At 42.9% G+C, this 12,882-nt stretch overlaps 2 protein-coding genes across 6 annotated transcripts in view; both read left to right on the top strand.

Moving 5' to 3' along the window:
• LOC124291706 overlaps positions 1-1,884 on the top strand; it is a 43,974-nt gene extending 42,090 nt beyond the window's left edge. For 2 of the 5 annotated variants that reach the window (XM_046728769.1, XM_046728767.1), the window contains exon 18: positions 14-167. The gene's annotated coding sequence lies outside the window, so the exon portion shown is untranslated. Of the gene's footprint in view, positions 1-13; positions 171-374 lie in introns of those variants that run through there. The other 3 variants (XM_046728770.1, XM_046728768.1, XM_046728771.1) reach the window with 3 other exon arrangements.
• Positions 1,885-5,256: 3,372 nt separating this feature from the next.
• LOC124291773 (uncharacterized protein PB18E9.04c-like) lies at positions 5,257-11,677 on the top strand. The gene is made up of 2 exons (XM_046728845.1): positions 5,257-5,329; positions 11,064-11,677. Exons 1-2 carry the CDS (start codon positions 5,257-5,259, stop codon positions 11,675-11,677), a joined length of 687 nt encoding a protein of 228 aa, XP_046584801.1.
• Positions 11,678-12,882: the final 1,205 nt, after the last annotated feature.

Genomic DNA, 12,882 nt, shown 5'->3' with positions numbered 1-12,882 from the left:
ATGGAAGGGCTAGGAGGACAAAATATCACTATGGGGTGAATCATTGAGGCCTCTATGAAGGGCTAGGAGGACAAAATATCACTATATTGTGAATCATTGAGGTCTCCATGGAAGGGCTAAGATGACAAAATATCACTATATTGTGACACTATATTGTGAATCATTGAGATCTCTATGGAAGGGCTCGGACAAAATATCACTATATTGTGAATCATTGAGGTCTCTAAGGAAGGACTGGAAGGACAAAATCTCACTTTATGCTGAAACATCTCTATGGAAGAGACAGAAGGACAAAAATCACTTTATGCTGAACCATTGAGGCCTCCTTGGAACGGCTTCGAGAACAAAATATCACTATATGGTGAAGCATTCAGGCCTCTATGGAAGGGCTAGGAGGACAAAATATCACTATATGGTGAAGCATTCAGGCCTCTATGGAAGGGCTAGGAGGACAAAATATCACCATATGGTGAAGCATTCAGGCCTCTATGGAAGGTCGAGAAATGACAACTAAAATATATATTGCACTGTATAGCATTTGATAACCTAATATTTACACGTTGTTTAAGGTCGACAATCGACAACGCAGCAGCGTCTTTTGGGTTTCCAAAGGAATTCACACAAGGCACTGTCAACTCTGTACATATCAGCACACTCGTGTTGTCCGAATGAAGTTTTAATACAACGTCATTATGATATTACCCTGATACTTGAGGTGTTGTTTCAAAGACTTGCATGATGTCAGCAAAGTTAACTTCATATAAGCTGAACGTTCTTACTTACTGAAGAAATATTCCGCAGCAGAAGTGTTAATAGTCTGATCATGTTTTTGTCTTTCAAAACAGAATGCCACCTGCACATATAGGATTTGTGTTAATGAGGGTTCTATATAATTAAATTCAATGCTATATGTTTGTATTTGTATAAATATTTTATACATTTATGACCCATCCAAAATTTCGAAACCGTTGGATTTTTGGCACATTATGCAGCTGAGAATGTTTTACTTAAGAAAATGAAATCCATGCATATTCTGTTTTAGTGAAATACAGCTAGGGTTTGCTGATGAAATGGCAAAACTGTCTCAGTATTAAGCTATTGTCTATGTTACACTGTTCCAGTTACATAATCTATTCTTATAATGATAATTGTTACGACTAATATGCCACTCTTTAGAAACACACGAATGTCGTCTTTAGTAGTGAAGGTGTAAGAAGCACTGTTGAATATCTTCAACGAAATGTAGTATTACTGTTTGTGTACATATTGTGTGTGAGGTATTCCCGCTCTAGTGATTTCTGTAATTATCGTATCATTACGATATCTTCATTTCAAATATCAGGATTAATCACTGTATGTTTTCAATTATCATCGAACATATAAATTATAAATACGATATGTTTTCAATTAACATTGAACATATCACGTTTAACAATTAAAACAGCATCATTGGATTTGTGAGACTCCCATTTTCGCGATGCTGCTGCTAAAGTTTATTTGTAAGTCAATCGATGACTACCTGTGATGGTTGACTGGGTCGCACTCATGTCAGCTACCACTAGAGAAGAACAGGATACCTTTTTTAAGAACCTCTAGTTAATGATGTCATTTATTGTGACTCGCATCCTGATTCCAAACCATTGAAGGTCTATAGACGTTTCACTGTATATAGTAAAGGACATGCACACCCGGAAGTTAAATGTATTTTGTTGTCTCTACCTATGGTCACAATATTGTCTCAACAGCTGACGTGTTTGGAACGTTGATGCTATTTGATTTAAATATGCATTATAAATCTTAATATGTCGATGACAACGTGCATGTTACATATGTTCACATTTCTTGACATTGATGTATTTTGCAATAAATACATATATATCACCAGCGACGCCTTGATTTGATCTCATATGACTCTTGTCCTAACATTGTTCGATTGACGCTACAACGTTCATGGTCTCAGTAAAGGTTTCAAGATACTTTACGGTACACCTAAGGAGAATATGCGCATGTATTTTTGGTATTGATTTGCCTTTGAAGGGGAAGGGAGTCTTTGAAGGTTATTCACACCTGCTCATGTGTTACGTGTCGATTTCCAAACCGGAACTACCCGTGAAGATCCGGGTTAGAACTGATCTTCAGTAACCCATGCTTGTCGTAAGAGGCGACAGGTTGTCAGGTTCGCTGACTTGGTTGACACGTCATCGTATCCCAATTGCGTAGATCGATGCTCATGCTGTTGATCACTGAATTGTCTGGTCCAGACTCGATTATTTACAGACCGCCGCCATATGGCTGGAATATTGCTCAGTATGGCGTAAAACTAAACTCAATCACTCACTCGAAACCGGAAATATCCAATCTGCCTATAAAAGGATTCGGTTGGAAACCAACAAACAACTAAGGAATGTTGTGCAATTAACAATTGTATTCTATATTAACACAGTTTACAAACAATGCAGAGGATTACAATGTACAACATAGACCGACAGTATAAATTTAATGGGAGTACCTTAGGCAGTACATTAAATAATTAGTGATTATAGCAAAGACAGTGACAGTAGTTTTCACCTCGCGACAACAGAGGTCAAACTTGCAAAATGGGCCAAGGCTGAGTAATTCCAGGGTGAAAAGTGACCTTCACACTTCTGCTGGTGTTCTTGTAGTGTAAGAGGCAATGAAAGACCAGGAAGGCAATAGTTACACCCCCACACACACCCCCACTTTTTACATTACATAAAAACGCTTGGGCAACTTTCTCTTACTCACTGGACCAGGTCTAGACGACGCTATAATTTTCCGAAAGCTAGAGTAACTAGCAGACGCACTGTTCTTTAAGGCATCTTTGCAGAAACAATGAAAGACAAAAACAACACTGTTCCACAATGAATAACACTGTCACGTAACCATGTAACGTGAGATGCAACGTGAGGTGACAGAGGTAAGAGTGTGTCCATATTTATGTATAGTGTGTGCCATTATATATAGTTTTTGTTCTGGAAACTTCTATAACAATCTTATAAGACTCGAAGTCTTCACATAGTAACTTGCACATGACTGCACTCAACGAAATCATAACAACAACGATGTAATGCAAATACTACACGTTTTCTCACATTATAACACTGCTGCATTACACTTGATGTAGTCTTTCAGAACAGATTGTGGTTTGTCTTCCTCGCGCTTGTTTGAAGTGACGATACTATCATGCCAATAATGTTGCAAACCAACAGAACCTGTCAGTTTCTCCATTAAGCTATTGGCACAACCATTACCTGTGAGTATCTATGATGCAACAGAATGTCAGTTTCTCAAAGCTATTGGCACAACCTGTAAAATAGAATGATTGAGAAGCTATTGTTTTTCATTAGTCAGACATATTCAGGCTATGTCACTGCGGGCGGTGTCGCGAGCAGCTACATATCTATGCCAACAGTGCATGATGACATACATCGGTGTGCCAAAAGTTTATGAACAAATCCCAAATAGTGAGAATCATTTAAAATACAAATTCTTTACTCCACAGGCGACGTACGGTCGTGAAATTGAACAGGATACTAAATTTAACCCTGCTCTTTCGACACGTTACAGTCACAATAAGGTTTGTGTCGTCTGCTTGTTTACGCAGGCGACCTCCGGTAGCATGGGGAAAAAGAGTATTGTCACAGTCTGTTAAAGATTTGATTACTGCGAATTTCCAACAGCACCAAAAATACAGTGAAATTGCCAGGAATCATGGTTTACCTCGGAACACAGTTTACATTGTTGTAAAGCGATTTCTGGATCGTGGAAGATTATAGAGAACTGTTGACAACGTATTGTTTACATCCATACCCGTGAGGACTTGGAGCGAGAGATCCGACACGTGTGGGAAAAAATACCTGTGAACTATATCAGAAACCTGTATTTGTCTATCCCAGGTCGTCTGAGGAAAACAATTGCTGCCAAGGGATACATCCCCAAGTATTAAGGTCAGGTCTTTAATAATTTGGTTGTTACGCGAGTTTGAATTTGCCGCTGCCCTGCGTCTTGCCAGTGACGTCAGCCATGTTTGTTCATAAATATATGGCACACCGCTGTACGTAACAGCAAGACCATCCAATTCTCTATGGTCTGCTCTACGTACACTCATGTTGAATTTGTGTCTCTGGAAATCCCTAAACAGATTATAGAGATAATAGTTTAACAACGATGCCGTGTACTTTTTAGTCATGGGGTAAGATATGTCAGCTTAGATTCTCACTACCTCACACCTGAACACAGATAAATGTTCGTGCACATAAGTAGTAGAACATGTATGAAATGGTAACTGTAAAGGAAATCACAGCAATGAAATTCGCTCAATTCGCCGCACAATTGTGTAAGTAAAGCCAAACGTTATGCTTTTGGGGCGGGGCAAATATATCGCATTTTGATAAAATATTAATTATGGAATAGCTTGATCTAAAACTCGGACCAAACGTTACATGGATTGTGTAAAACTTCGATGTTATTTGGTATGTTTTGGAATTAAATGGAAATATTGTGTGGTTTTAATTGTCAAAACAACATACATTTCACAAACCAATGTGATACCAGGCGACAAGTATTACGATATATATGTGTGTAATTGGGAGTGGATAATTTCAATTCAATAACGAAGATACAGACGAATTTCTAATTTGAGAGGCTTCGGCTTGCTACTCCTGGAGACACATGTTTGCTAGTGGCAAATTGTTTTCGTTGATACGGTTTGGTAGCATTGATTATGTTGATACGGTTTGTCTCAGAAGAGTGTGAAAAGCGAAATATTGCTACACCAGTTTGCTGTTTTGATGGCCAGAGGAGTAGACTCGTATGTAGAAGTCAAGCCGTTAACCATATTGCAACTGCAGAAGGATGTTTATGAAGACTCCAAAAGTACAAAGAAACCATCAATTCTAAAAGATATCGACGTGCGAAATGCCCATCTGGTATCACCTTACCAAGACCTGCTACAGAAAGTAAATCTAGAAGTGCAAACCGCTGTACGAGGTTTAGAGAGTTCAAAGAAATCTTTCGTAATGGCAAAGGATGCATTGGATTCATTGCAGAAGAAAGTTCCTAACACTGGGAATAGCATAGATGATAAAGAGGACGATGATTTCAGTGGAGAAGGAGGTGTAAATATGACCATTGACATCCTCCCAAACAATGTCTTGAGTATGCTTGATGACAAAACTTTGAAGGACTTGCGTGAAGCAGGAGCTATGTAACCTTAGAAAGACAGAGTCCTCGTCTATGGCATCAGGTGAGGATGGACCTGAGGACCTTGTGCCGCCAGATCGTCCCGATACCACAGAGGATCAGGAAAGTGAATCTTTGAGGGCAGTGGTCTCTGATTCTTCGTGAAGCCAAGACAGCACACATGAAGGCAGAAGAGTAGACCAATCTGATATTTTACCACTTCAGAAGTATTTGAATGAGAACTACAAGCCTACACGGAAGAATCATCTCGGCATCAGTGACCTGCAGTTTGTAGAGATATTCAGTTCCCCTCAACGCTTGTCTCAGAAATTAAACAAGAAAGAAATGCAGCTTTGTTTACAACAGTTGGTGGAAAACATCTTAGGAAGACCCATTGTCTGCATCACGACTTGAAGAGGGTTGTGAGTCAAAAGCTGTACAGCAAGAAAAACTAAGTCACGTCAATCACTGAAAGTATTGTGCAAGAAGGCAGTGCAAGTTCCAACAGACCACTCTGAACATTATCTGGGCTCAAGACATCTGCTACCCGATATGCAAAGTGGGAATCCACATCTCTCTGCAGAAATTATGTACAAGTTGGTGATTCAGACATTCCAAGGTTTTGGTACTAGTATTCAAAAATGGAGTTCCACAGTTTTGTATACTTGATTCTCACTTTAAGCTTACAAACCTTCGTCGTAAGGTCTGCAAGACAGGAATACCAGATTCCGGCATGAAGCGATTGGTTTGGGTGAAAGTCGCGAGAGAATGCAAGTCAAATGGAACCGGCTTTAATTTATTTCTTGTATATACCGATATTTTGACAGTCGAAGGCACTAAATGAAGCACATCAAATGGATATTTTGAAGTTAATCAGCCATAAAGTGGCGTTTAACAAACTGCAATAAATGTTATGTATTGATTTCACTATTGCGGTTACCATTAGCAACCGGTAACAGACACCGTCGCAAATCGTATTTACGCACATGGCTTACCATTAGCGACCGTAGTATCAAATTTATAAAATGTGAATATTATGTCATATCAGCCTATTACGTTCAATGCAATTAACAATCATGTTATGGTAATGCTTTTTGAAATACATTTATAGGTTGAATTTCTCTTTACGACAAACTTAGATATTAATAAACAAATGAAATCGAAAGCCATCAACACTGTTTGGAATCAAAGGGTCTTAAATTCGTAAATTCACATCTAAAACAGATCCTTTGAACACATTCTCATTTTCAAATACTGATAGTTGTGGAAAACACGGTAATTTCAACCTTAACTGAGCGTACGTCATGCGATGGCCTATAGAAATTCAGCGTCTCCGGGCTGTTGGTATGCTGGACACTGGAATGGCCCAAAATGAAGTGGCCAAACGTTTTGGTGTCCATTGAAACACGATCTCATCTCTATGGAGAAGTTTTCAACATAATGGAAACACGAGAGATTTGCCTCGGACCATGCGTGACGTCACCACATTCGGCTGATACATCTGAGAAATCGATTCCAGACTGCTTGTTTTCCTGGCATGGGGAATAGGGAGACATCACATCTGATGGTCAGACATAACTTGACATTGTTAACGGCAATCTGACGGGGATGAGATCTTTGGGCAGAGACGTAAATTCACTATCTTTTTGCATAAAGATATGGCATAACATGGAACAATGTACAATTACTTAATTCCAGTGGTATATATACTAGCCACATAAAGAAACTGTGCACACAGAAAATATAAATGTAGGCACACATAAATACAGATTTGAACACAGCAAGTATTGGAGACAATCAAACGCTCATGCACGTGCCAGGCGACGTGTCGTCATTGATAGTGGCCTATGGACTTGCAGTGTATTACTGTCCGTGCAGCCCGTGCAGCTGCACACATGTGAAACTCAGAAATTGCTGTCACTGTCGAAAGCTTGATCTTTGGTCATTCAAACGTTCACAAATTCACACGAGAAGTCACATGCACATCATGCCAAGATTAACATCTGCTCAACGTCATGAAGCCATTGGAATGGTTCGTGCAGGCATGGGCCAACAACAGGTGGCAGCCCATTTCCAATGTCATCGTAACACGATATCTGCATTGGTCAGGCGTTATCGAAACATTAATGACGTCGCCGACCACCCACGCTATTGCAATAGTTGTTTTTTCCCCTTTAATTGTATTTGAAGTAATTTCCCAAAGGAATGTACTGTTTATAAACTTGAAACAAGCTGAAGTAGTTTCAGTCTCTTGTAATAACTTGAAACTCAGATCAAGTAAGCATACAGCATAACTCAATGAAGCTGCAAGTCTGCACCCAAAAAATCCAAAAATCCAAAACTATTAGTTAATTAAAACAAACAACCATCAATTACTAAAGTATCGATAGTCACACATAGTATCGATGCATCGATAGTGTTTGGTTTCTACCATCGATTAATTGCTATCGGAGACTCAACAGTTGCAATCCATCGATAGTTCGATGCATCGTTACAGCCCTAGCAGTGACCACGTCAACGACCATTCCAGGACTGCGCCGTATCTATCGCAACTCCGTCAGAAATCGTTTACGCCAGTGATTCGACCACGACGCCCTGCCATACGACCAATTCTGACAAAACGTCATCGAGACAACCTGCAAAGATTGTGTCGAAATCATGTTCGAATATGGTGGAGGAATGTTGTGTTTACAGATGAATCGAGGTCCAACATTTCTCATAGTGACGGGCGTCAACGTGGCTACCGGCGTTTAGGGGAACGTTATGCACGCAACTGTATCGTGGATAGGAATAGTTTTGAACCCCTCTAGTGATTGTTCAGGGCAATCTCACCGGTGTTGGCTGCAGGGATCAGATTCTGAGGCCTGTGGCAGTTCCTTTTCTGCAACGTCATGGACCAGGATTGACATTTCAAAAAGACAACGCTCGTCCTCACACGGCTGGGGTTGCAGTGCATTTTCTCCACCAGAACAATGTCATATTACCGCCCAAGTATGTAAATTCACCGGATCTCTCCCGAATAGAGCACGTGTGGGATGAAATGCAGTGCCGTCTACACCGTCTTCCACATCCTCCAGATAACGTTCGTGACTTGTCACGAGATTTGGAGAGGATATGGCAGGCCATTCCCCAGGCCTTCCATGCTCATCTGCTGTGCTTCACCCACAAGGTGGTCATACCGGTTTTTGCCTTGTCGTGTGACTCCTACTCGATTTTGAACTTCTGACGTCATCGTTACGGATATTGTTCATGTTCTTTTGACATTTTGTTGTGGTCCGATACTTCTGCTTATAAAGTCTACATTATTTCGTCGGTGCTTTGCTCTATTCCAGTTATGTATGTATGTATGTATGTATGTATGTATGTATGTATGTATGTATGTATGGATGGATGGATGGATGGATGGATGGATGGATGGATGGATGTATGATGGATGGGTGTGTGTGTGTGTGTGTGTGTGTGTGTGTGTATGTATTAATGTGTGTGTGTGTGTCTGTGTCTGTGTGCATGTTAAAAATCGCATGTCACACAAATTTTGTTTTCATTATCATGTCTAACGAAGAGACACACGAACGCAGTTAATTTAGTAACGCTTTGAAAATGACTGGTATGAAAGTGAATACTGTTGAGTGAAGAAGACGCATTTAAAAACATTTAAAGGATATGTGCAGAAGCAAAGCCATCGGCACACATTCTCAATACTCAGCTTGCTGTGTGCCGCTTGAAAGGGTTCCAAATGTACATGGATGTTTAGATATCTCAAAAATAAAAACACGGACAAAAGTATGAGTTTTTATCCTTATATAGCCATTTATATCGTATAAAAACTTGTGTGTATGGTTATCTTTACCCTTCGAGCGCACCATTAATTTTAGATATATGCTACGATAAAAAGTATATCAAGTTTCAGTAAAATGTTCTTTCATCTAGATAACATGGAAAACCAACTGATTTCGGTGCTGATAAGCTAAAATCGGGCCTCCTTAAATGGCAACTACTCAAAGATGGTCAGTTGTTGGTCGGCGAAATGCTGATTTGTCATGCGGAATGGACAAAAAATCACTCGTAAGAAAGTGAAAGTACATTTCTACAAGAACATCAAGCGTGTTCTTCTCTTGAAGCTGAGTGTTTCCAAGTTTCCTAGGTAACGCTTTGGGTTACTGGGCTGGAAGACATCTCTGAGTCCCGGTAAAATCGTTCTTAATTTATCATTATAACTTGCTTTATAATCCGGACTCTCTCAATTACAATAATCAACTTGCTATGAGAACAAAGCTTTGTAATTCGGACTAAAATAACAGTCCGTTGAATAAACATCTCCGTAACTTCGGTTGGGGTCCTAATCGCGGACAACACAGACCACAAGACAACTGGCAGTGTCTGTCTTGGATGTAAAACGGAAGTGTGGAAAATGGATACGTATACAAATTTTGTTTCGCTAAAAATCATATTTGGTGTAGCTGAGCAATCACATGTCAAAAAACTGTTTTCGCGGTGGAAATAGCGAGATCGCGCGAAGCCTCATCGTCATTTATGTACGTTATTTATGACTAGCCATTTATATTCTATCGCGGTATTTATCGGTAGCTCAACTGAGAACCAAAAGAACCAAATCTCTCCCTGTAATATTTCTATATTAAGCCATTTAAAGAGACGTAGTTACGAACACGCCCATCTGAAAGTAAACATGAGTGATAAATTGAGTGACATATTGAGAACGCTTCAAACTGACTGAGTTTAGTTTTACGCCGCTTTTAGCAATATTCCAGCAATATCACGGCGGGGGACACCAGTTAATGGGCTTCACACATTGTGCCCATGTGGGGAATCGAACCCGGGTCTTCGGCGTGACGAGCAAACGCTTTAACCACTAGGCTACCCCACCGCCCCGAGAACGCTTCAAAGAATATAATTTGAGAAAGGGAAGATAATGCCATGTCATGCTCCAGTCATGTCTCGACCAGCTCCAATGAACTGTCCAATAGATCATATCCCTATTACGTAGATCGATGCTCATGCGATGATCACTGGATTGTCTGGTCCAGATTCGACTATTTAGAGACCGCCGCCATATAGCTGGAATATTGCGGTGGTAAACAATAAACCAACCAGTCAACCAACCTCAAGCCAACCAAGCTCTATCCCAAAAACCAATAACACAGGCGAACCATCCACCAGCTCTTGCAATCACCTACCACCCCAACAAACCAGCCCCAGATAACCTTCTGACTGCGGAAGCAAACCCTCCACCAGCACCAGCAAACCACCTACCAGCTCCAGCCAACCTACCAGCTCCAGCCTACCCTCCTAGCACCAGCAAACCACCTACCAGCCAGCCTACCATCAACTCAGCACCAGCAAACCACCTACCAGCTCCAGCCTACTAGCACCTCAGTAAACCAGCTCCAGCTCCAGCCTACCCTCCACCAGCCAACAAAACCACCTACCAGCTCCTCCACTAGCACCAGCAAACCACCACCTACCAGCTCCAGCCTACCCTCCACTAGCACCAGCAAACCACCCACCTACCAGCTCCAGCCTAACCTACCAGCAGCTCCAGCCTCCACCCTCAACTAGCACCTAGCACCAGCCTACCTACCAGCTCCAGCAAACCCTACCACCTCAACTAGCACCAGCCAGCAAACCAGCCTACCAGCTCCAGCCTACCTCAGCTAGCACCAGCAAACCACCTACCAGCTCCAGCCAACAAAACCACTCTACCAGCTCCAGCCTACCCTCAACTAGCACCAGCAAACCACCTACCAGCTCCAGCCTACCCTCAACTAGCACCAGCAAACCACCTACCAGCTCCAGCCAGCCTACCCTCCACTAGCACCAGCAAACCACCTACCACCTACCAGCTAGCACCAGCCTACCTACCTCCAGCCTACCCTCCACTAGCACCAGCAAACCACCTACCAGCTCCAGCCAACCTACCAGCTCCAGCCTACCCTCAACAGCCAACCTACCAGCTCCAGCCTACCCTCAACTAGCACCAGCAAAACCACCTACCAGCTCCAGCCAACCTACTCAGCTCCAGCCTACCTCCTCAGCTAGCACCAGCAAAACACCTACCAGCTCCAGCCTACCCTCAACTAGCACCAGCAAACCACCTACCAGCTCCAGCCAACCTACCAGCTCCTACTACCCTCAACTAGCACCAGCACCTACCAGCTCCAGCCTACTCCCCTCAGCTAACAACACCAGCTCCAGCCTACCCCTCAACTCAGCACCAGCAAACCACCTACCAGCTCCAGCCAACCTACCAGCTCCAGCCTACCCTCAACTAGCACCAGCAAAAACCACCTACCAGCTCCAGCCTAACCCTAGCACCAGCTCCAGCTCCAGCCAACCTACCAGCTCCAGCCTACCTCTAGCAAACCACCTACCAGCTCCAGCCAACCTACCAGCTCCAGCCTACCCTCAACTAGCGCCCAGCAAACCACCTACCAGCTCCAGCCTACCCCCTAACTAGCACCCAGGAAACCACCCACAGCTCCAGCCTACCCTCCACTAGCACCAGCAAACCACCTACCAGCTCCAGCCTACCCTCAACTAGCACCAGCAAACCACCTACCAGCTCCAGCCTACCCTCCAACTAGCACCAGCAAACCACCTACCAGCTCCAGCCTACCCTCCCTAGCACCAGCAAACCACCTACCAGCTCCAGCCTGCCTCAACTAGCACCCAGCAAACCACCTACCAGCTCCAGCCTACCCCTCCACTAGCACCAGCAAACCACCTACCAGCTCCAGCCTGCCTCCACTAGCACCAGCAAACCACACTACCTGCTCCAGCCTAGCCTACCCTCAGCTAGCACCAGCAAAACCACCTACCAGCTCCAGCCTACCCTCCACTAACACCAGCAAAACCACCTACCAGCCACCAGCAACTAGCACCAGCAAGAACCACCTACCAGCACCCAGCCTACCCTCCAGCCTACCCTCCTAGCACCAGCAAAACACCTACCAGCTCCAGCCTACCCTCAACTAGCACCAGCAAACCACCTACCAGCTCCAGCCTACCCCCAACTAGCACCAGCAAACCACCTAACAGCTCCAGCCTACCCTCAACTAACACCAGCAAAACACCTACCAGCTCCAGCCTACCCTCAACTAACACCAGCAAAACACCTACCAGCTCCAGCCTACCCTCAACTAGCACCAGCAAAACACCCACCAGCTCCAGCCTACCCCCAACTAACACCAGCAAACCCTCCCTCAGCTCCAACAGACCCTCCAACTGCTACAGCAGACTAGCATTCAATCCCAGCAAACCCTCCACCCTATTAAATCTTACAGTTCACTACATTGTACTATTTCATTAATTATCAGGTCGCTCATATTTTCTGTAAGTACTCTGGACTCGTTGTTTTGTAGGTCAGCAGGCTTGCACGTCTTCTAGAGTGAAGATGTTGGTAAGATTATGACCGCATAGTCCAACTCACCAGGGAATTTCCTGGAAATGTCTGCCTGTGAGGAAAATTTCCCCTGGTCTGAACGCAAGTGGATCTTAAAAAATTCGTTTTAATACAGTGGAACCATCATTTGATTTTCTTTGTTTGTGACTCGATTACGATGCAATTGAATTTACTAGATCATGAAAATATCCATCCTAGTGTATCCCATTTTCGAAAACTTAGTTATTTAACTACGAATGTTTGAAAATGTATGCATATCA

Source organism: Haliotis rubra, unplaced genomic scaffold (assembly GCF_003918875.1).
Source record: "Haliotis rubra isolate DU_JTF1 unplaced genomic scaffold, ASM391887v1 Scf5, whole genome shotgun sequence".
In the NCBI taxonomy this organism is placed as follows: Eukaryota; Metazoa; Mollusca; class Gastropoda; order Lepetellida; family Haliotidae; genus Haliotis; species Haliotis rubra.
This window is presented reverse-complemented; position numbering and strand designations above follow the sequence as displayed.